Below are 23423 nucleotides of genomic sequence, written 5' to 3' on the forward strand. Positions count from 1 at the left end.
CCTACTCCGCCCGCGCCTTTTCGCTATTGAGATGCAAATCTTTACAATTGCCGAGAGCGGCAGCAGCCAGAGCAGGATCCTTCCGCAGCCTCGGACCAAACTTTTGGCCTCTGAAAACTTTCCAACGAGAAGTAGTCCCTGGCGCCTGCAGCCGACCCGCCTCTGCACCGCCGCGGCCCCCAAGCCGGGAAGACCAGGGCTCCGGCCGCGCGCCTCAGCCCGAGGAGGCGCGGGCTGGTCGGGGCGCGTCGAGGGGCGCGGCCAGCGAGGGGGCGCGGGTTGCGGAGGGATCGGCGGGGGCGGGGCCGGCGGACGGGGGCGGAGCGCACGGCAGCCCAGCGCCTCACTAGTGCCTCGGCCGCGGGAGGGAGCGCAGGGGCGCGGGGCGCGGGTGCGGGCGCGAGCGCAGTGGAGGAACGAGCCGGGGCGCGGAGCCGGGCCGGGGAGGCCGCGAGAGCCCAGCGCCGCCCGCCAGCCAGGAGGGAGAGGGCAGTAGCGGGCCGCCGCCGCCCGTGGGACCGTCCGGCGCGCGCGTGTGCGCCTGAGCTCCGTCGGCCCAGCGCAGAGGCCGCCACCGGGCGCAGCGGGCAGCCGGCGGGCAGGCATGCCGCCGCTCCTGGCGCCCCTGCTCTGCCTGGCGCTGCTGCCCGCGCTCGCCGCACGAGGTAGGCGCCCGTCCGCCCGCGAGCCCGCAACTTTCCGCGCCTTCGGAAACTTTGGCGGCGCCCTACGCGCGCGCCCCGGGTGGCTGGGAACCGGCGCCCCAGAGCGGGGGAGGGGGGACGGGAGTCCCGGGCTGGTGGAGAAGGACTGACGCTTCTCCGCGCCGCCTGCCCGGCCGGGGCGGACTTGCCCGCCCCGCGCCTGGAGCCGGGTTTGAAGCCCGGCGTGGGGGGCTGGGGGCCCCGGAGGCCCAGCCCTGGGCTCGCCCTTCACCAGCCGCGCCTGGGGCTCGCCGCTGGGGCGGGCGGGCGAACTGCCTACTACTTTTCGATTTGAATCGAGTCGGTTTTGGTTTCCTGTTGCTTTGGGGGCCATTTATCTTTTTTCTTCGCCTCTGGCCCGCGCCGGGGGCGGATGTTGGGGCGCGGAGTGTGGAGTCCGGGGCGCCGCGTTCGCCTTTACAGACCCGCGCGGCCCGAGCGGGCTGCGGGGCGCGGTGGGCAGCGGGGCGCGAGGCGGGCCCGGCGTCCTACCCGTTCGGAGAGATCGCGCAGGGCTGGGCGAGGCTGGGATTCCCGGGCCCCTGGCCACCTCGGCCGCCGGTGTCCCCGGCCGCCGGTGTCCCCCCCACGCCGGATCGTCGCCCCCTATCCCGGCTCGTAGACAGTTTGGGGGGGGCGGATGTGTGGAAGACTCCGCTGCTGCTGGTGGGACTTTCGCTTTGCCGAGTTCAAGTTTGCAAATCTTGCAGGGGTGGAGTGGGACGTAGGGAAGAGGGCGCTCATTTCTCCACTTCCCATTGAAGGGGTCTCCGGGGAATCTAGAGTGATTAATTTCTCTTTTCCTCCCAAAAGTTGGAGGTGAGAGTTAGCTCCCCATTTCCAGAAGGTAGGGTTCTAAGTCACACCCGGTCCGCACCCTTGAGGAGCTTAATTTACACAGCCCTGTATGATGGGGAGAAGGAGCTTGACTAATTGACCCCATCTTGGGACTGGGGTCGAATTAATTCCGAATGGCGCATCTCCATCCCCCTCCCCTGGGTGTGGCAGAGGGCTGCCCCTAAAGATGCCCACCGCAGAAGCAGGTATTGGGTGTCCATGCAGGCGGGGCCAGGCCCCCAGGGTGCAGTCCTGGTGCCCCAGGAGGCGGCCCTGGCACGACAATGGGCTGCTCTGATTCCCCGGCCAGCGCTTTGTTGGCGGGCGGGGCGGCTGGCCTTGCAGCTGTCGCATTTTCCCACGAGCGGGGGAGCTGAGTGTGGCCACCTCCCCCCCAGCACTGCCCCCTCGCAGAACGTGTTTGAACAGCAGGACAATCCTGGTGGCTGGATAGGGGCCCCGGCCCAGCCTGGCTCCCCAGTGCAGACGGGGTGGGAGGTGCAGAGTTAGGGAAAATGGCCCAGGATCATCTCTCCTTTTCTCCACTGCTGTTCAGGAGGCGTTTCAGGCCACCTCACCCCATTCTGAGCATGACCTGTTCACCTGCCACCCAGCCAACCTGTTCCTCCTCAACCCCATTTCTGATTACGGAACTCTGGGCAGAATATCGAAGGCCCTTGGGGTTCATGCGGGGGCTTCCTAGGGCCCCGTGCCCCCAGTAACCCCAGGACAGGGTAGAGCCTGCATGATGAGGGGTGGGCGGTGCCCTGGGGGTGGGCCCTTCCCCCCCCTCCCCCCAGCTCAGGGCTGACCTCTCCTCTTGCCCCTCCCCAGGCCTGCAGTGCTCCCAGCCGGGCGAGAGCTGCTTGAATGGCGGGAAGTGTGAAGTGCTCGCCAACGGCACCGAAGCCTGCATGTGAGTACGCCCCTGCGGGGACCTGTTGCTTTTGTCGGGAGCGGAGCCCCTGCCTTCTGCAGCGGCTGGCCGGCAGGGACAGAACACTAGGCCATTGTCTTCTGGAGATGGCCCAGAAGGCTGGGCGCCATCACGTGCTACTTTTATTGGACGAAGTCTGGCAATTACTTAATCACCAGCAATTATGCTGCGTGTGGAGCTGGTCTGGCCACTGGGGGTTCGAGCACTCCTTTGTGGGCCACCTCAGGTTCCTGGGGTGCCAAGTGGGAATCCCTGGTACCCCATATCTTCCTAAGTACCCGAGAAACAATTGACCTGCCTGGGAGGTTCTAGAGCGTTTCTAAGGGAGCCAGCCCCCACCACCCTGCCAGCTGGGAGCATCTCCCCTGGGCAGGTGAGCCTCTCCTCCTGGTAGGCCAGCCTCTCCTCCGGGCAGGTGATGCCTCCTCCAGGCAGGTGAGCCTCTCCTCCTGGTAGCCCAGCCTCTCCTCCAGGCAGCAGTGCTTCTCAGCAAGGAATTGACTGTTTCAAAGTCAAACCCATCCTCTCAGCCCTTTGCCTTCCCCAGCTTGCTCCTCTCTGGCCTCAGGTGAGATTGGGGAGAGAACTCATCTTATTGGCTGTGCCCATCTCCCCGGGTTGTGGGGGTAGGAGTACCTGCTGGAACTTTGGTTCCTGTCCTGGCATCTGCGCCTCCGACCCCCTGACCCTCTGGCCCTTCGCCCTCCCGGCCTTGGGTCTTCAGCTGTGAAACGGAGGGCGCGCGTCTGGTTCGCTCTGACTCAGGCGAGGAACCCATTTAGAATCGCCCCTTGCCCCCCCCCCACCCCGAGTACCCGCCAGCCTCGGGGAAGTTTTTCTGCTGTGCCCGATGCCCTTCAACTTGAGTTCTTCCCTGATGGGAATAATGAGGAGGTGCTTGGTGGCTGGAGAAAAGCCTCCCCCCCCCGCCCCGCCACCTCGAGGCAGCAGAGGAAGAAGTGGCTCCCCGCCCTCATTCCAGCCGGCGAGGGCCCATTCCCTTGACAACCCCAGCCCGGGCTCACTGGGGCTCACTGCCTGCCCAGCCGGTGGGCGAGCAGCCCCTCCTCCCACCGCACCCCCCTCCCGGCACTGAAGCCAATTAAGCAGGTCTGTGAGCAGTTTAATGGACAAAGCGGATTGTGTCTTTGTGAGATGCTAATGAATGCACACTACTTTTTTTTTTTTTTTTTTTTTGCGTTTTTGGGGCCTTTTTCTCCTCCTGCAGAAGCCTCACCGACGCTTGATGCCCTAAATCTTGTTTCCTTTCATTCAGAGACCGACAGCTGGGATTCAGTGGAAGTGCAGTGGCTATTGTTGGGGGAGGCGGATTAATGCTGTCTGATTAATTATGCGCGGCTTCCCAGAATGCATGACTCCCTTCCCCACCCGCCACGGTGCACTCCTCCCGGACCACTCTCTGGACCACGGTGCCACTCACCCCTGGGGGGCGGGAGGGCGGGAGTCTCCGTGCTTTTGCAGAGGCTGGAGAGGACAGGACGGAGAGCGGCGCTGGGGCAGGGGGCGCCATCCCTCCTCCGTGTCCCCAGGGAGGAGGCACAGCCTGGCCCAGGGGGCCCTGGCATCTCCCTGGGCTGAAGCCCACACCACATGCTTCCTGGACCAGACTGAGGGTGCTTTGGGGTACAGGCTGCTGCAGCCTCCCCCCCACCCCCGCACCCGGCATCAGAGTAAGACACTTCATAGGAACAGAGCAATAGCACGGCATGCTCTTCCATCCCCCAAGCCTGGGCTACTTGGGGTGCCAGCCTTGTCTCTTCCCTGGGGCCTGGCACCCCCTCCTCCTTGGCGGGAAGCCTGGCTCAGTCTGGCCTGGCACTCAGCCGACTCGGCCCACAGAGACCCCATTGTGCACACCCCCCAGATCCACTGGGAAGGCAGAACGGAAGCACCGTCCTCAGAGGCCCCACCTCTGGGCGGCACTGTGCGGGGGGCTGGGGACCAGAGCAGGGACCAGCCCAGCCAGGCCCTGCTGCGAAGAGGCGTGGTCCACGCTCACGGTGCTCGTGGCCGCTCTGGGCAGGGCCCTGGCTCCCTCTGCGCCTGGGGATACTGCTTCCTGCTGGCGCCCACCATTCCCTGGGGGCCCTGGCGGTCCACTCTTCTGGCTGAGGGGGGAGCTGCCTTCTTTCCTCGAAGGTGTGTGGGGCGTGGAGGCGGGCAGACTTCTGGATCCCCGACCTGGCTGTGAATCCAGCCCGGCAGCATCCATCCGGGACCCTTGGGAAGTTCCTTGACTTTCCGTGCCGGTTTGCTGGCTCCCCGCGGACGGGGCATGGGAAACAGCGGTGTCACGGTGCCAAGCTCGTCAGTGCCTGCTGAATCATCTCTTTCCACCCCAAAGTGCAGGAACCTTCTCCAGAGGCTGCCGGTCAGGTGGCTGCAGGGCTCAGGACCAGAAGAGACCTCAGTATGCGAACGCTTCCTGGGAAGGCACGGGGTGGCCAAGGCGTAGCTGGCAGGGGCCGCAGAGGAAGGGCTTCGCTGCACGTCCCTGTGGGCAGACAGCCATCTCTGATGGGAGGCTGGTGGCCCCACAGGCAGTCCAAGGGGCGTCAGTGTGGCCCTCTGCCCATCTCCAGCCTCCTCGCCGGCCCCTTCAGTGCAGAGGGGGACATGGAAGGGGGCTCCCCGTCTTGTCTTTTGCCCAGGGTCGGGGTAGACGGCCTGCAGGGACTGTTGTCTGTTGGGCGAGTCTGCATTTGGGGGCCTCCGGGCGCCTGCAGGGCTCCCTCCCCTGGGAGAAGGTCAGCATCTCGCCAGGCAGCGCCCAGGAGAGCGCAGGAGCTGTGAGGCCCAGGGCAGCGGGAGGAAGGAAGGTTGCCGGTGGGTGGGGGGAGCGTGTTAGCTTCGGGCCACCCCGAGGTTGAGGCCTGGCTCCGTCGCTGTGACCCCGCGTCATCGGGTCCCCTGAGCTCAGTCCCGTTTGCAGCGCCGGCTGAGGCAGGTTGATCCCTTGGTGAGCAAGGCTTGCGTAAGAGTGGCGGGCAGCAGGCCCCGGGCGTGTGCTTCCTCCCCGCCTTCTCATTCTGAGCTGACAGTGCTGGTTTCAAGATCCTCATTCTTGGATGTTTAGTTGGCTCGTGAGTTAACTCAGAGACCCCAAGGCTGGGTGGGGGTTCTGGGGCGGGGGGCTGCCCGGGGAGGGGCTCACCCATTCCGAGGATCTTATCGCCCACCCAGGCTCCAACCAGCAGCCCCTTTACTCCCTTCCTCAGATGCTTCTGAGTGCCTGCTGTGTGCCAGGTTCTGCTCCAGGCGTTGGCGCTGCAGGCTCGGATCAGACACAACCCCTGACCTCATGGAGTTGCCTTTCTAGCCTGTGGGGGGCAGGAGAGGCAACAGCACATGCGTCTGACATTTCAGATGGAAGTGAGTGCAGTGGGTGGGGCGGCCTGGCTCTGAACACAGTCTGACACGGCTCCCAGCAACCCCATAACACTGTATAGATCAGGCATGGGAAAGTAAGTGGGAGCTTGGCCCCAGGATCACACAGCACAGAGTAGCCCAACGCTGCCTGTTTTTCTCCAGAGCGTGTGTTCCTAACCACTGCACCGTCCTGGCGTGCCCCAGGCCCACCCTGGCCGCTCTGCGAGGAAGCAGGGCCGGGACTATGACTTCCCTTGAAAAGAGGAGGTTCAGGCGGAAAGTGACTCAGCGGCGGAGGGACGGAACGTTATGCGTCTTCTGTCACCTGGTCCGCTGTTTCCACTGAGTCACCTGCCAGTCTGGGGCGAGGCTGGGAGTGGAACAGGTTAATTCTCCTCCTCACCCCTAGGCTGAGCGGAGGCCTGCTGCAGGACTTCCTCTGTTTATGCAGCGCCCGGCTTCAAGGACGAGGGGTTAGAAAAACACTTGTTCGATGCACAGCGTCAGCTGCAGTCTCACCTGCTGACACCAACTGTGCGGACACGTCCAGGAACACGAGGTCCTTAAGGGAAGCTGCCTCCTTGGGCCGGGCCTGCCTCTGAACAGCAGCCAACAGTTTTCCCATTGAAAAACTAATATTTTTTTTTTAGAGGGAGTGAAAGAAAACTTTGCCCTTAGCAGGAAGAGGGTGGAGCAGGGCTTTCTCAGGACGGCTGGGCTGCGGCTGAGAGCTGGGGGCACAGGCCCAGTGCTGGGACCCGAGAGGCTGGGCGCCGGAGGAGGGGTCTGCAGGATGTCACTGCACCATCCCCAGTTCCAGGTTGCAGCCTGAAGGACCCGTGGGAGCTGGGAGCTGGCCCCCTTCCTCGTTCACTGCACCTTTGATGGCAGATGGGGCCCGCTAGGCAGTGCCCTGCTGGACCGAGGGGTCGCACCCTCTGGGCGTGGGGAGGGCACCTTTCCTGTTTCGTGTCTCAGCTATAAATAGCGAAAGGATGTGGCTCTATCAAGCTGATTGAGTGTCTGCCTCACTTTGCTCAATAACACAACAGTAATAACTCCACACATAGACAGCTGCTCTTATCCGGCATCGTAAAACCCGGCAGACGTTTTACTCAATGGCTCACACCCCCTCCAGGTGGTGGCCAGCTCTGCTTCCCCCCCCCCACCCCCCGCCCCAGTTTACAAGTGGGAAGAACTGAGGCTGAGAGGTGAAGACGCCGGGCGGGGCGGGGCGGGAGTGGGGATCTGAGTCCAGCTTCCGTCACATCAGCCTTCATCTTCATGTGCAGACATATCCAAAACTTTCCAGAGGCGTTAATGAGCGGCTGGCCTCGGGGCATCGTGACTGCAGGCCGGGATGCATTTGATGGTCCTGAAGGTTGCTGGCGGGGCTGGGGCTTGGCGTCCCTGGGGGGTGTGTGGGCCTCACCCCGAGCCCCACTGTGGATGGTCTAGAAGATACCGCGCGGGCCTGGCTTTGGTTTGCTATGCTTCCTAGACACACGTCTCCCTGGGCCTCAGTTTCCCCCTTGGTATGTGAGGGGGTTGGGTTAGGTGGCCCCTGGAGCTCCCTTCCAGCTGTGTCCCAGCAGGACGCAGGGACGGGCCTGCAGTTGCCTGCGTGGTGGTGGTGGGCAGCAGCGTGGTGGGGGCGAGGTGCCAGGGAGTCCGGCCTGGCCGCGCGGCAGGGCTGGTTCTACTGGTCTGGGGCTCGCTCTGGGCTCTGGTGTTCTCACCCCCGGCCTGCTGGGCTGGGGGCGCACCTGCTCGGGAGGGCGCAGTGATCACGGTGCGGAGGAGGGACGGGCAGGCAAAGGAATGCCCTTTCTGAAGTGGCCACAGTCGGCTTCTCCTCCTGGCATCTCCTTGGGGCCTCGCCCCACCCCACCCTGCAGAGAACACGAGGACATTGATGGCTAGATGGGGGCAGGGGATGGATGTATATATGTATAGGTGTTTTGGTGGTAAACGACGCAAATTATAAATTTTGCACTTTTAGCCGTTTACAGTATACATTTCAGTGACGTTCAGGACATTCACAAAGTTGTGCAACCATCACCTACATCTACTTCCAGAACTTTGTCATCACCCCAAACAAACCCCACACCCGTTAAGCAGGCACTCCCCAGCCCTCCCCCAGCCCCCAGCGAGTCCTGATCTACCCTCCGTCTCTGGGTTTGCCTGTCCCGGACATTTCGTCTGGATGGAATCGTCCCACCGACATGGCCTCTCGCGTCTGGCTGCTCTCGCTCAGCATGGTTCCGAGGTTCATCCACGCTGTAGTGTGTTTCCGTGCTTCACTCCTCTGAGTGCTGGATGGTACCCACCTGAGACTGGCAGGGCTTGGCCAGCGGTGGGCACCAGCATCCGAGTCCTTGTACAGTCTGGGACAGAAGTTCAGAAGAGGTGGGTGTTGGGTGTGTTGGCTGTCTGGAAGGCTTCCTGGAAGAATCGGTGCTCTTTTCTAGGCCTGTATCGCTGCCTCCCCGCAGCCACAGAGCCCCCTTGAGGGGGTCCTGGTGTGTCCCCTGGTGAATTAGTTAGGATGGCCTGATGGGCTGTGGCCTCGGCTGCTGCCCTTGGTTAGCTGCTCCTGTCCCCAGGCCTCAGCTCATGTCAGCCACCAAGCGTCCGCTGGCCCCGAGCAGGAGCCAAAGGGCTGCGGAGCTGAGCGGCCCGTGGCGCTGCAGGAATGTGGAGGGAGAGGCCTTTCAGCGCGTGCTTGCTAGGGGCCAGGGCTGGAGGCAGGCAGACGCAGGCCCCACTTGTGCAGCAGTGGAGACGTGCTGCTTCAGAACCAGACCGAGGGCAGGCGGTTGGGGCTCGAGAGAAGGGCGGACGCCTGACTCGCCTGCTGCGCACGAGGCCTGGTGCCGTCGGAATGCCCCGCCTGGGTGCACCAGGCCCGCTATGGCCTTGGAGGGAGTCCACCGCGGAGCCAGCAGGCAGACGGGCTGGACGGGGCAGCAGGCGACGCAGCCCCAGGCAGGAGGAGCAGCGAGGGCCGGGGGCAGCTGGGGAAGTGAGGCTTTGGGTGTGGGGGAAGCAGGGCTGGACCCTTGACCCTGCTGTGCCATCCACCTGCTTCCTGGTCCTCCCCTGGGGGTGGGGTGGCCGGGCAGACCTTTCTCTGGACCCTCAGGTGCTGGTCATGCCCCTGGCGGGAGGCACTCAGCCTTCTGTGAGATGGGGTGGGGCTGGGGGCCCAGTCCCTGCTCTTGGATGCAGACGGGGTACCCCTAAGTTACCCTTGGGGCTCAGGGAGGCTGCAGAGTGGTCCCTCCTGGTCAGGCGGTTAGCATTAGCATCTGTGCATCTGCCCATCCCTAGTGGGGGGGTTAGATGGTCCTGGCATTGGGGGTTGGGGGCGCCTTCTGTGCATCTCTGAGACCTGTGGAATTCTGGGAATAGAAACCCCCTTCTCCGTGTTTCTCCATCCAGTGGTCCCCTTTTGCTACAAGTCTCTTTCTGCCCCTGGGAGGGAAGCATTCTGGGAAAGATGGCCCCTTAGCCTCCCTGCACGTTCCTCTTCCCCCATGTTCAGGAGCCGGGATGGGGACGTGGAGTCATTAACTCTTTAGAGTGAATCAGGCTCAGCGTTGCCCTCTCCCCACTCCCTCCCTGATGCAAAGCTGCTTCTTTGAGTGGGTGTCTGTCAGGTGGGTTGTGGACGCCTCCGAGGGGCTTGCCCCTTCCCGCCGGGCAGCCTGACACTCTCTGTGGATCTTCGGCTCTCCTGGGCTGGGAGCTGTCCCTGGAGGGCTGACCTGGGGACCTCTCTCACCTGAGCAATGGAGGCACCTCTCTGAGCTCACAGCTTCCTGGAGGGAGAACCTGGGGTCCTGGCTTAAGTGGGCCTTGGGGTGCACTGGCAGGCCAGGCCTCTGACGCTCACACCGAAGTTCCCACCCCGAGAGTCGCTCAGGCATGGCTGCAAGGCCCCGCCCGGTCTCGGGCTGGGCATCCTCTGGCAGCGAGTGCCGGGGCGTCTCCGGTCAGGCCAGGCCTGAATGCCACCTGGGACTCTCTACCCAAAGAGCTCGCCCTGCCGAGGTGGGGTCCCCTGACCACAGGACACTCGCCCACTCACCTGGCCCCTCTGCACAGGGCTGCTTGGGGACAGGTGGGCCCTGGCACCGGTGGGAGGTCAGGCTGAATCCTAGGTTGGTCACTGGGATTTCTACCAAAGAAATGGACGTGTTCTGGCTTCCTCGCACTGGGTCTGAGGCTGGGACAGACGCATGCTGCTGGCTCTGAGTGGATGAGAGTGTTTGTCCCGGCCCATCCTGGCTTTCCCTGTCCCTGGGCTGGATGTCAGTCGTCTGTCTTTGAAGTGCCTGAATTGGTTGTTCTTTTAAGCTGGGTAAACTATCCTCTTGTCGCTCTGTTGACACTGTTGATTTGCTGAACAAACCCTTCCCCTTCAGGTAGCGCCAGAGGGCAGCCTCACCACCCCCCAGGCCAAGGCCTCCTCAGGCAGCCCCATGTTGTCGTACTGACCTGAGCGTGAGTGCAGCACAGCCGGCGGGGCTGGGGGTTTGAGAGGTGGCCACGAAGCCTCTGAGACACCCCACCCAACCCGAGAGCTCTTAGACCCAGACGGGAGGACGCGCAGCTGGTTGCGGGAACAAGCCCGGCTGTGATCCTCATGCCGAGGTGACTTTCGGCTGTTCCCTGCTCTGGGGACCCCTTGGGGACTGAGGCAGCAGCTGCTTTCCTGGCCCCTTGCCTTCTTCACTCTTCTTGTGGCCCAGTATGAGTCACAGCCGAGCCACAGGTGTCTGCCCAGGGGGCCACAGCCAGGAGGACCTGGGTAGACCCACTGTAGACCCTCTGAGGTTGGACAGGCCTGGAGTTACTGAGCCCGCTAACGGGCCAGGCCCTGGGAGGTGCTGTCGCCCCGTTTACGCATCAGCCTGGCAGCTCAGCCCAGGAAGCCGCCAGGAGGCAGCGGCGCAGGGCTCGCCTGCGGCTGTGCTGTCCAGGTCGTCGCGGGCCCTCGGCAGGGTCAGGGCTGCTGTGGGGCGTGGACGCGTGTCAGAGAAGGTGGGTGAGGGCTGCTGCTGGCGGCCTCTGGAAAGATCCGTCTGTGCCTGAGCAGCAGGGACCAGGTCGCCAGGCTTGGGGACCTGCCTCCCACCATTTCCTCTCTGTTTCGGTTGTCGATGAGCGGAAACTACACAGTTACTGGAAATGAGAGGTTTGGGGGGAGAAGGCCGGGTTTTGAGTGTGTGTTTTTCCCCGACAGCTTTTCAGTAAGCGAAGGCTGGGCAGTGGGGAGGGTGCTCAGGGCTGGTGGAGATGGTGGCAGGGGCCAGGCGGGGGCCCTGGCCACACTTCCGCCCCCTGGGCCTCTGCCTCCCCCTCCTTCCACCGAGGTCCTGGGTGAGGTGACTGCCTCTGGGCCTTCTGGGCCGACCTCAGGGTCCCTCCCATCAGCCAGGCTGGTCCTGGCTCCCAGGGGGTAGCCCGTGGGGCAGGTCCCCACCCATCACTTCCTCCTCCAGTGGTCAGAATGAGGGCAGCCTCAGCCCTGTCGGATTAAGACCCAGGTTGGGGAGGCCAGGCAGGGCTGTGTGCCCCGGCATCCACGAGTGGTGGGGGCTCGGGTCATGGCGGCGTCCTCCTACACTGGTCCAGGGCCTGGCGTCTGGCACAGCACCGGCATCCAGCAGGCATCTGTGGTGTGCGCAGCTGGGCCTGAGGCAGCAATGCAGGGGGACTGGAGCCGGCTGGGCACAGAGCCAGAAGTGGAGGCAGGTGGGTGCTCCAGGTTTCTGGAAGGCCTGGCTTCCAGCCCACAGGGAGACACAGTCTGAGCCACTTGCCCCTCACTGGGCTTCCCCCGTTCAGTATGCTGCTCCTGCTGGGCCAGGATGGTGCTGTGGGCAGCAGCACAGGTTGTGGAATCAGCTTCCTCCCACTGCATGGGCTCTGTGACCTCGGGCTGCTTACCCATCTCTCTGAGTTCCCCTTCCGGGAGGATGGGAGCTTGGCCTCCACGAGGGGCATGTGAAGCGTCCTATGGGACTCCTGGCTGGCAGAGGGGCTGTCCTTACTGCTCATCGATTAATTTTCCTTTGGCATCTTACTTTGGATCATTTAGCCTCACACATGGCTGTAGGAAGTAACACAGGTCGGTCCCACATGCCGCACTCCCTGTTTCCCCAATGGGAACGTGTCGGTTTAGTTTTACTCCACCCTGGAGCCCTCCTGATACTCCAAGGCCTCGTCCAGAGAGCTCTCGCAGAGGCCATCCCGGCCCCAGGAATTGGAGGAGGTCACGCGAAGGCAGAGGGACAAACCAGCCAGGAGTTTACCACTTTCTCTGCAGAGAAAAGCCCCCCAGATGGCCCGAGACCCGCACCAACAGGCCCAGGGTGCCTGGGTGTCCCCGAGGTGTGACAGTGCAGGCATCTCTCTCACCGGGCCCCCCAGGCCTGGGCGCAGCTGGCCGCATTCTGTCTTCTGGCATTGGCTGTGTCCCAAGGCACCTCGGTGGCTGTACTGGGTCCGGGGTGAGAGTGAGGGCTACGTGCAGACGGCCAGGTGCACAGGGCGCCTGTGTGCAGGCACGGTGGGACCTGGTGGTCTACCAGGCGTGGGGCGCTAGGCTGTTGTGAGCTGGGAGAGGAGGCCAGAGAGCAAGGGGCTAGTGGCTGTTGCAGGATGGGGCTGCCCTCTGGGGCCACCACTGAAGCTTGCACCCTGTGCTGCAGCTCAGCCAGAGGCAGACCCGGCCGGCCCTGCCAGGTCCCCACCACCCACAGTCAAGGGGGTGTCCTGGGAGCCATGGGAGAATGCATTGGGGGCCAGCCCTCCTTTGGCCTGCCCAGCGGCCGGGCGGGTGAGGGCTCTGTGCCTTCATCCCCCATGCCAACAGACGGGCAGGAAGGCCATGGGGGCACTGTGGGTGAGGGTGGTGACGGGTGTCCAGTGCTGGTGTGACCCTCCCGCTGAATAGAAGGTGGAGGAGCCAGGGCCTGGAGAAGTCCCACCCACCGGCAGGGAGGCTCGCCGATTCCCAGGCTTCTCCCCCAGAACTCCCCCCCCGCCCCGGCCCCGAGTGTTGTGTTTCTGCTGAGCTCGTGGGGATGTAAGAATGCATTGTCTGCTCCGCCGCACCCCCCACCCCACCCCCCCCCCGGGTTGGGAGGGTCTAGGGAGATCAGGTGGTCAGGCAAGAAATCCAGGCTGCCCAGGCTGGGCCACTGAGCTGCAGCGGACACACCCCCTCCCTCCTCAACCCGTGGAGCTCCTGCTGGCCCCTTAGCTGCCTCTAGCGGGGTGGCCCTGCTCTGACTGTCCCCGGGTGGCTGGCAGCTGGCCCCTGTCGGTGGCAGGAGAGATTAAGAGCTGAGTTTAGATCCAGGCGTTCCTGTAGGCACCACCTGCCCCGGCCCGTGTGTCTCTCCAGGGCTGTTTCGAGAATCCGGTGACATGAAGCCAGCAGAGACCAAGTACGAGTCTGGCGTGGGGGTGACCTCAATTTCTTCATTTTGGGGCCCATGTCAGGGGTCCTTGGTTTCCTCCTACTGCGTTCTAGACATTGGGCACGGAGTCAGGACTGCCCCTGAGTGTCCACCCTGGTTGGCCGAGGGAGGACGGGTGTGTCCTTTCCCCACGCCCCCGGAGACAGCATCTTCTCCTGTGAGCAGAGGTGAGAATTGCTGGAGTCGTTTCTGGCTTTGGCTGGAGCTCAGTCTGCACTTGCTCACTTAATTAATCGAGTTGTGGATTAAGCCCTCATGCAGCCCCGGGCCGCCTGTGCCTATTGATTCCTTCATTGCATCAGGGCATCTGGGGTTGCAGGGCCGGGATCCGCCCTGCGTGGGAGCAGCGGCCCCCTGTAGTTGTGGGGATCCCTGCCTGGCAGTGGGGGGGGCGGGTGGCAGGCTCAAGAGGTTCGTCCATGTGGGTCTCAGGTGGCAGGCATTCGGGAGAGCCCAGGGGAGGACGCACATTCCAGCCTTGTCTCCAGCTTCGGGCCGCATCTTTTGGGGGACTGGGTGGGAAATTCTCCCCACTGGGGAGGGCAGCAGGCGTTTCTCATGCCCAGCGGCCGGCCCGTGGGGCTCTCTCATGACATCCGCTTCCTGGGAGAGCCTGTGTTTGCTGGCCGTGCCTTTCGCAGTGTTGGGAGGGGCTGGCCAACCAGCGGCCCTCCTGGCCCCACGCTGGGCCTGGGTGGCCTCTGCCTGCTGCAGCTGGGCCATCTCCGGGAAGCTACTTGACCTCCGCACTGACCTCGCCTTTCCGCCGCTTCAGACGGGTTCGCCACTTCCCACGTCGTCGGGGGTGGGGCAGCTCTGAGCCGCTGTGAGCGACGTGGGGGACAATGAGCGTTGAGGGCATTGTTTTTGCTACAGTGGGAAAGGTAGCTTCCCGGGAGGACAGGTTCCGTCCCCCACACAAAGGGCTTTCCCGGAGCCGGGAAGGAGGCCGTCACTCTTCCTGCACTTCCTCTTTCCAGCGTATTTTAAACCATCCAAAAATGAAACTTGGGAAAAAGATTCAAGACAAAAGAGCTGAGAGTGCTGTGGGCAGCTGTTTGGGCGGAAAGCCTGGCCCCCTGGCCCATGGGCATGCCCCCCACTGCCTGGACCCCCCCAGTTCCTCCTCTGTCTGCTGCTGCCATTGTGCTCGGTGGAGCAACTGAAGTTTGGGATTGGGGTCTGCCTGCAGTGGGCCTCGTGGCACCTTATCTGGGCCCCTGCAGCCCCTATGCCCCTTTCCTCCTTCCTGAGGCCTGGGAGTCGGGGGCAGGGCCCTCTGCACAGCTTTGAGCTGCCCCAGCCCAACGGCCGGCTGCAGAGGCTGGAGGGGAGACCACAGATCAGCCAGGTGCTGGCTGGTCCCTGCTATAGTGACTTCCTGGGGCAGGTGGGGCCACAGGGTAGTGGAGGCAGCAGTCCCATGCTGCAGGCCCCAAATGTACACAGGGCTGCTCCAGGCACACACACACCTGGTGCACTACAGCCCCCAGATGTACACAGGGCTGCCCTAGGCACACGCATACACACACCCCGTGCACTGCAGTTCCCAAATGTGCACAGGGCTGCCCCAGGCACACGCATACACACCCATGCCCGCTGGCTGCCTGTTGAGGTGAGGGAGGGAGCCAGAAGCAGTAAGGGGAGAAGATGAGAAGACGAGGAGGTTGCAGAGGGCCATCCTCCGGGTGCCTCTCGGAGCCCAGCAGTCAATGGCCAGGGTCCTAGCCCATGCCTTGGACCGGTTTGAGGACGGAGGCTCCTGGGGACTTATGCTGTGGCTGTTTGTGGGGGGGCTTCGAGGAGGTGAGGGCAAGGGGCTGTGAGGAGTTACTTGGGGCTCGCTCATCCTGGTTCCCACATCTCCCAGGGGCTTTCTTCCCTGGAGCTGAGCTGTCCTGGCTGTTTCCAATGGGAAAGGACTCCAGGACCCCAGGTGGGGCATGGTGGGCGTGGCCAGCAGAGGTCACCAAGCCCCCCCACCCAGCATTCCATGAGCTCATCATCCCCTAGCAGTCCGTGCCTCCTGGAAGGCAGGCGGCCCCCTGGGATGTGGGGGGACTTGGATGGGCCTTTACCCAAGGAGGGGCTGAGGTCCCAGGACCCCCCCCCCCCAGCCTTGGCCAGGGACAGAGTTGGCTTCCTTTTCCCTACCAGCTCTAGGGCAGGAGTCTGGGGACCCAGAGCCTCCTGCCCCTCTGACCTGCTCTGTCCTGGCCTCAGTCTCTCCCTTTGGCAAGGGGTCAGGAGACTCTTCTGCCCAGTCTGCAGGTGGCCCCCTTTGCCTGGACTGGGACGTGGGTGGTTCTGGTCTCCCCGGGCCAGGGGCCTCAGAACCTCCTGGCCGAGCTGCCCGGGGTGGGTGGGCGGGCCTGCCTCCCTGGCGGTGACCCCTGGCTTTGTGCCTGGTGTCGGTGGTGCTGGGGGAAGGCAGCGGGCCTCGGTGGGACTTTGCTTGGCAGGACTAAGCTCTGGGGGAGGGCCAGGGCAGCACTAAGCCATCCACGCTCCCCCACCCCTTGTCACCTGCAGGCCCCGGTGACTTTGAGTTGGTTGGAGTACAGAGTAGGAGCCCAGAGACCCCAGATTCTCCTTCCTGGCCAGAAGGCTCATGGAGGGAAAGCAGTGCTGGGTTTGGGGCGCTTCTAGGCAGGCACTCCGCTGCAGGCAGAGCCGGGGCCTCCGGCTATGGCAGGTGGGACCTCCTAGGCCCTGCCTCCCCCAGAGCAGGCAGCTTGGGTGTGGGTATCTGGGGAAGAGATAGCCCCCCTTTACTGCTTGAGTCACCACTCTGCTGTGGGGGTGGAGGGGGTACCTGGGACTTCGGAGGTGGCAGGAAGATGGGCCGGGAGTGGGCCCTGAGATGGGAGGCCCTGTGGAAGGGCCAGTGGGGCGGAGTCCTGCTTTCCCTGCTAGCCCTGGGGGGCGGGTCAGCCAGGACAGGTGGAGCTGGTTCCGGACAAGACAGCTTATTACAGCCAGGTGACTCCTTCCACCAGGTGCCCCAGGGGTGCAGGCAGCAGGGCGGGGTATGCGAGGACCCGGGGGCATGCAGGGCTGTCCCTTACTGTGGGGAGGCGTGGCCCCTGACGTCCAGCCAGGGTTCCCTGCACGGGCTCTTCAGCTGCTGTCCTGGGGAAGGCCTGTGTCCCCGCGGCTTTCCTTAAGCAGGTGCATGTCCCGTGTGCAGTCAGCATGTTCCCAGTGACTTGTCAATAAATCGTGGGGGAATCAAATCCAGTGTTGGCTACAGCACGAGTCCCCTCTGCCCAGGTGATCTGGCGATATCTCAGGTGTGCATGAGGGCCTTCTGTGAACACGTGCAGTCCCCTTGACCCCCCACTGCACTCACGGGAAACTGAGGCCCAGGCAGGCAGTGCCTGTCTGCGCCGGACAGCGGCTGGTGGCAGAGCAGGATGGAGGGTCCCCCCCACCACCCCCAAAAGCTCCTCTGATGAACTGTGTTTCACCTGTCCATTGGCGCAGCCCCCAGGAACATGTCCCCTGGGCTTTCTCCTGTGGATCGAGTGAGGGGTGGCATGTCGCTGACCCCCCTGCGGCCAGGGTGTGGGGCCCACACTCCACCACACTCTGCCCCGCTGGACCGTAAACTCCTTGAGGGCAGAACTAAGGAAAATCACTCCTCCCTACGTAGTTCCTCCCTTTCTCTTTCCTCTTTGGGGCTGCGGCGGAGGGAGCTGTCATCTGTCCCCCGGGGGTGGCAGATGGCTGCTTAGCTTAGAAAGGAAAACAGCACAATTTAGAATTAGTCCCGGGTGAAAGGTCACAGCAACATCTGCCTCAGATGCTTGGATGCTTTCTGGAGTTGCATTTCTATGGAGCACGCTGGCGGGGGAGGGCGCTGGCGGGGGAGGGCTGGCCGGGCACAGTGGAAATGTTGAGGCCGGGAACAAAGCTCGAGGCCGGGGCTGTGGGACGGCAGGCACAGCAGCCATTTGGCACTGCTCCTCTGGCAGGCGTCTGCCGGAAGCCCGCCCCCTCCGCGGCCCCTCTCCTGGAGCCCCCTGCCCCACCTGTCACTCACCTGCTGCTGGCCAGGACAGGAGTGTGCGATGGGAGAGAAGAAGCGTGCAGGAGTAGAGGCTGGGTGACCTCCTTCAGGAGTGGGGCGAGGAAGGGAGAGCCATCCAGGGCCACCGTGAGCCAACGGTTCCTGTCCAGCTGTGGGAGGCTCACTCTTCCCGTCTTGGGTTCTGCACGCTGCCCCTGTCAGCCACTGACAGGAGGTGTTGCTGGGGTCTCTCGAGGCCCTGGCCTGGGCCCAACCTGGGAAGACCCTGAATTACAGAGCGGATGTGGAATGCAACTTATGGCCAAGCCTGGCTATCTGTCCCCACTGGGCACTTAATACCCAACCCGCCAGGACAGGTGTCGAGGACAGAATGGCGTGAGGGGCTTGATCACCAGTGTTGGTGGCCCTGGCCATGTCCAAGCAGAGGCCTCACAGTCCCTCCCACCTTCTCAGGGAAATCTGGGTGCTGTGGGCAGAGGAGGCGACAGGCGTCTGTCTTGGAATCTCCTGTTATGGCCACGTTGGGAGACAGGTGCAGAGGAGAGAGAGGTGGCACAGGCTGGAGGCTGCCCAGAGCTGGAGCAGGAGCCCCGGAGTACGGGCAGGACTCCCCAAAACTGGGACTGGCCCAAAGCTGCCTCCTGCCTGTCCCCTGGCCCAGACCCTGCACACCAGGCCCTGGTGGATGCACCTCGCACCCAGCACTCCCCAACTCCTAGGGCTGCCCCTCCCTCGTGGCCCTGTCTGTCCCGTAGCTGGGGTGCGGGTGGTGGCTGGCGGCCGTGCGCTGCCTGGGAGCCGGCCCAGGATGGGCAGCCTGCCTTCGCGGTGGTGTCCACCAGGTCTGGGCGGGAGTGTGGAAGACAATGGGCCCTCTCAGCTGCCGCGTTCCCCCACAGAGGAGCCTCCCTGGCTCTTGCCCCACCCGCCGGGGTTGGCGGCCCGCCGCGCCCAGCCAGGAGCAGCTGCCGCCCGCGTCCCCGGCCACAGGCACACCTGCTCCCCGGCCGCCCTTTGTCCATGCTGCCGACGCCTGATTTATTGGGTGTATTTTCCCTCTCGCTGGCCCGGCATAATACAGCCTCGTTGGCTGGGATGCGCCTGGTCCAGGCAGATTCTCCCACAGTCCTCCACGTTGGGGTCCCTATGTAGGCTGGACAGCAGCGGAAGAGCAAGAGGCTGTTTGCAGGGACACTGTCCCGTGGCTAGAGGGTCCAGGGTGTGCGTCTGGGCAGGACCTTCTGGTCCATTTGAGGACACCTAGCACATCTCAACACATTGGGACACTGAGCAGGGGATTGCTTTAGTGGTGGGGGCTCTGGAGTGACCCCCTGGGAACAAGTGACAAAGGCCCAGCCCACGTGAAGGATGGCACTGGGCAGCTTCGTGTGGATTCCCCCAAAGTTGAGGGTGGGCCTGTCCTATCTTGCCCACCTGGGTGGGCTTCCCTCCCCTTGGAGCCGGCAGGGCAGGGGCCCTGCACAGAGGGCCAGAGGGAGGTATGGACAGGGCAGGCTCCCATCTCCCTTAGATGACCAAGCTCTCTGTCCAGCACCCACTGCCTGCCCGTTCCGTCAGCGACTGGGAAAGAAAAAAGAGCCTCTTCTCCAAGTGGGAGCGGTAGCCAGCTCCTGCCTGACAATGGAGGGCATTGATAGGTTGGGGGAGGTGCTGCCTCCATCCCCCCCCGCAGCCCCCCCCAGCACTCCGGGTTCCCAGTGCCGCTCAGGCCAGGACCGGGCGGCCTGTAACTGGATCTGTGCGCAGTGGGGGCCACGCCACCTTCCCCAGACTCTTAGATTGTGGCCTTGCAGGAGCCCACGGTGCCAGAGCAGTTGGCCACACTGCAGGGGCATGCTCCCGGGGTCCGTTCCCTCCACAAGGAGCCAGTTGCCCCCCTTCCTGAGTCAGTCGGGTGGGAGCCACTGCTCAGGCCTGACTTATGCCTTGGGGTGGGAAGGGGACAACTTATTTTCTTTAAGCCAGTTGGTTTTAGGACTTTTGGCTTCTGGCAACAGATGGTGGGCCGGAGTGGCCATTTTGCGTGCCCCCTGCCCAAGCTGTAGCCACAGATAGAAGCCCTGAGGGAGACGGATGCCTCCCAGGCCGCAGGAACAGGGGGGCAGCCCAGCTGCTGAGAGACACACAGACCCTGGCCCCGCACACCGCCACCTCTCCAGGGTAGGGCTTTTCCAGGGGCCGCCTGGCGTGCAGGTTTGGCTTGGGCCCCTGGGGCGGGCAGGCCTTTGTCAGGGGTGCCAGTGCTGGGGGGCAGCTCCCTCCTGGTGGGCTTTGGAAGGCCAGATGGTTCCATCCCCAGGAGAGCCCCCTCTTCATCCAGGGGACCCAAGGCTCCCCCCGACCCCTGGCCTCCAGGCAGGAGGAGGCCCTGCCCACTAAGTGCCCGGAGCTGTGGGCGCGGCGTCAGTGCTGCCTTCCCAGGCCGCCGTGGGCCGGGGGCACGTTCTGCCTCAGAGGCTTCTGGCTGGGAAGAGCCATGCCTGGCTGGTCCCAGAGCCTGTGCTGAGCTTTCCCGCGAGTACGAGCCTATGAGGTAACCTTAGTGGGCAGTTTACAGCCGGGCTCTAGAAGCTGGACCAACAGGTGGCCGAGGGGGCTCCTGGGTGGGGGAGGCGGGCACTGAGCCTGTCCCTGCAGGGAACACGTGAGACCAGGCAGGGGGCTGTTCCTGGCGAGCCTGAGCAGCGTGTTCTGGGGGAGGACACAGACCTGCCAGACATGGTGGCCCTCGGCCCCCCGGCCAGCTCACAGAGCTCAGGGAGGGCTCTCCTGCTGGCCGCCTGACTCCTCCAGCTGTAAAGAGGGTCCGTCTGCCCTTGGCTGATGCTGGCTGGATGTCTGCTCTGAGGACTTGATCCGAGGGGAAGAGCTGGGTGTGGGCGCTAAGTGAGGGTGGGGAAGGGGTGCCAACCTGCATCCCAGCGAGATCCCCGTGGTGTAAGACCTCTGACAGGAAGGGTTCCGCCTGGAAAAGAAAATGGGAAGCCGATCCATCCGCTCTCTCGAGGCCTTTCCCCATTCGCTGTCGTCTTGGTAGTGAAAGGAGAGAAAAGCTGTGAACTCTTTATTACCCAAGTAATGCATGTTCATTACAAAAGAGCTAGAGAGGAAAAAAGCAGGCAAGCCCCCAAAACAAAAGATTTCAGAGTGGTCGTTCCCGCCCCCGGAGAATGGCTCTGACTGGTCCTCATGGCCCCTTCTCAGTGGCTCACGGAGGTGCAGACATGGACGCCTACACGGGTTCTGGAATCCTGGCTGCCCATTCTGGTCTCTGGCCCGTTCCCCCAATTAACATAATGATTCTTTGCTTTTATTGAGGGGAAAATCACTTAATATAAAATTAACCACTTTAAAGTGTGCAGCTCCGTGGCATTTGGCACATTCTCAAGGTTGTGCAACCACCACCTCTATCTGGCCCCACAACGCTTCCACCGCCCCTCAAAGAGCCCCAAGCCCCCCCGACCGCCCTGCCCGAGCAGTCGTCGCCCAGTTTTGGAGCCTGCACCCAGATGTGCTTGCCACCTGGGGTGGGGCCCGGCAGCCACTGCGCTCCTGGGGGGCAGCTGTGGCCCACCGGGGGCCGGTGCTGGGCAGCGGAGGCGGGTGCTTGCGGAGCTGGTGAAACTAACAGCTCTGGCATGTCTGCACAGCTGCAGCGGGGCCTTCGCGGGCCAGCGATGCCAGGTGCCCAACCCCTGCCTCAGCGCCCCCTGCAAGAACGGCGGGACGTGCCACATGGTGGACCGCGGTGGCCTGGTAGACTATGCCTGCAGCTGCTCCCTGGGCTTCTCCGGCCCCCTCTGCCTGACCCCACAAGACAACGCCTGCCTCGCCAACCCCTGCCGCAACGGCGGCACCTGCGACCTACTCACGCTCACCGACTACAAGTGTCGCTGCCCCCCGGGCTGGTCAGGTGAGTATGCCGGCGGGCGGGTGGGGGGACAGTGGGGTGGCGCTCCCCAGTGGCCCATGTAACCTGATGTGCTTAGCAGATGCCAGACCCCTGCCTGTGCGGCTGGGAGGGGGTCCAGGGCATCCGTCAGGCCATTGGGGTCCTTGATCCAGAATAGCTCCAAGCCCCCACTTCTTGCCCCTTTCCAGGCCTGAGTTGTCCGGTTTTCAGCAGCCCGCTGCAAGGCCCCCAGCCCTCGTGCCCTGCCTCTGTGTGCAGCCCGGTCCCCACCTTCTGCGCCCAGGGCTGCCCTAGCCCTGCATCAGCAGCCATGAGCTGGGGCAGGGCACTAGAGCATCATTTTTAAGAGTGTGGGCTCTGGGGGCAGACAGACTGGGTCAGGTCTCAAAGGCCACCTCACCCCACACTGGCCGTGCATCCTGGGATGGTTGCTCAGTGTCTCAGAACCTCGGGTCCCTCGTCTGCAGAAAGATGGCTATGTCCGGCAGCTGCAGTGTCCTGAGGATAAAGACGTGATGCTGTTAGGTCTGTCCCAGGCTGCCTCCTCCATGGCGCCTGGAAGCTGCCCCCCAGGCTCTGAAGGCCCTGGCCATGGGGAGGAGGAGGCCAGAATGACCCTCTTGTTCCCTTTGCCCACCAGGGAAGACGTGCCAGCAGGCTGACCCGTGTGCCTCCAACCCCTGTGCCAACGGTGGCCAGTGCCTGCCCTTCGAGGCCTCGTACATCTGCGGCTGCCCACCCGGTTTCCACGGCCCCACCTGCAAGCAGGACATCAACGAGTGCAGCCAGAGCCCGGGGCTCTGCCGCAACGGTGGCACCTGCCACAACGAGGTCGGCTCCTACCGTTGTGCCTGCCGTGCCACCCACACCGGTCCCCACTGCGAGCTGCCCTATGTGCCCTGCAGCCCCTCCCCCTGCCAGAACGGGGGCACCTGCCGCCCCACAGGGGACACCACCCATGAGTGCGCTTGCCTGCCAGGTACGACCCCGCGGCCTCCTGCTCTGGGTGCAGCCGTGTCCCCCACTCTCAGTGGCAGCCCCCGAGGGAGGGCCAGGGTTCAGGAATGGGGTGCCAAGCGGAATAGAGAGCCAGGCAGGCAGGCCAGGTTGGATGGGGGTGTGTCCCACTGAGCACAGGAAGTTAGGAGGCACCCCTGCATCTGGTATGTGAGTGGGTCTGGAATAGGGGATACCACTAGGAGGAGGTGTTACCACAGTCTGTGCCCCCCTCGCCCACTTCTGCCCAGGGTAGGGCCTGCTGTGACCAGACAGCTGGGCCCGTGACCCCCAATTCTCCTCCCCTGTGCCAGGGAGCCAGGGTCCCTGCAGCCCCCTGGCAGGCTCCTCAGTGAGATACAGCCTGGGTGATCTGGCTGGATGGGCATGCCCTCACGGCCCCTGGCCCCTTGTCCTGGGGCAGTGGCACAAGCCTGCCCTTGAGTCCTTCTTGTCTGGCGTTCTCCGGAAGCCGTGTGCGAGCTGCAGAGCTCACCACTGCTGCCGGGGCACCCTGCTTGTGCAAGCCCGGGGCTTCCCCTGTTTGCCGGGGTGGGGGCGGCAGGGCTGGGCCGGGCTTAGCCGTCACTTCCCTTCTCCTGGCCCGACTCGTCTCCCGTGGGAGGGGCGGAGGGGATGGGCAGGCTTGGCCCCCAGGGGCTCCGCTGTTCCTGTGGTACCTATCAGTCTTTCCGCCATAGTTTTTATTTGAGTCAGTTTTGCTGCTGATGATCTAAAAATAATAATAGTGACGAAGAGGTTTGGAAACCTCTAGTCTGTCAGCTGCACACCATGCGGTTAGGCCGGAACAGGGGAGGGGAACAAGGAGGGGGAACAAGGAGGGAGGAGTCGGTGGGAGGAGTCGTGGCATTTGCGTGCTGGCGGGGCACAGGACCCACTGACCCGGAGGTGACCCAGGGTTGTCCCAGCCCCCACGCCGCCCTGGCCCAGCCCAGCTCCTACAGAGGGGAAGTACTCTGCCTGCCACCGTCCGCCAAGCCCTGGGCCTCTGCGTGCAGACGCCAGGCACGTGCATTTCCTGTGTGTTGCTGGGTGCTGCCCTCACCACCTGCCTGCCCCAGCACTGCGCGGCCCT

At 63.7% G+C, this 23423-nt stretch overlaps 1 protein-coding gene across 2 annotated transcripts in view; it reads left to right on the forward strand.

Moving 5' to 3' along the window:
* The first annotated feature begins 455 nt into the window (after positions 1–455).
* Positions 456–23423, forward strand: part of NOTCH1 (notch receptor 1) — a 49219-nt gene continuing 26251 nt past the window's right edge. Inside the window, exons 1-4 of one of the 2 annotated variants that reach the window (XM_023629312.2) lie at positions 456–665; positions 2376–2457; positions 21069–21331; positions 21972–22310. In XM_023629312.2, coding sequence (XP_023485080.1) covers positions 605–665; positions 2376–2457; positions 21069–21331; positions 21972–22310 — 745 coding nt within the window. In that variant the 5' untranslated portion in view covers positions 456–604. Of the gene's footprint in view, positions 666–2375; positions 2458–10799; positions 10918–21068; positions 21332–21971; positions 22311–23423 lie in introns of those variants that run through there. The other variant, XM_070251700.1, reaches the window with a different exon arrangement.

Source organism: Equus caballus, chromosome 25 (genome assembly GCF_041296265.1).
Source record: "Equus caballus isolate H_3958 breed thoroughbred chromosome 25, TB-T2T, whole genome shotgun sequence".
NCBI lineage: Eukaryota > Metazoa > Chordata > Mammalia > Perissodactyla > Equidae > Equus > Equus caballus.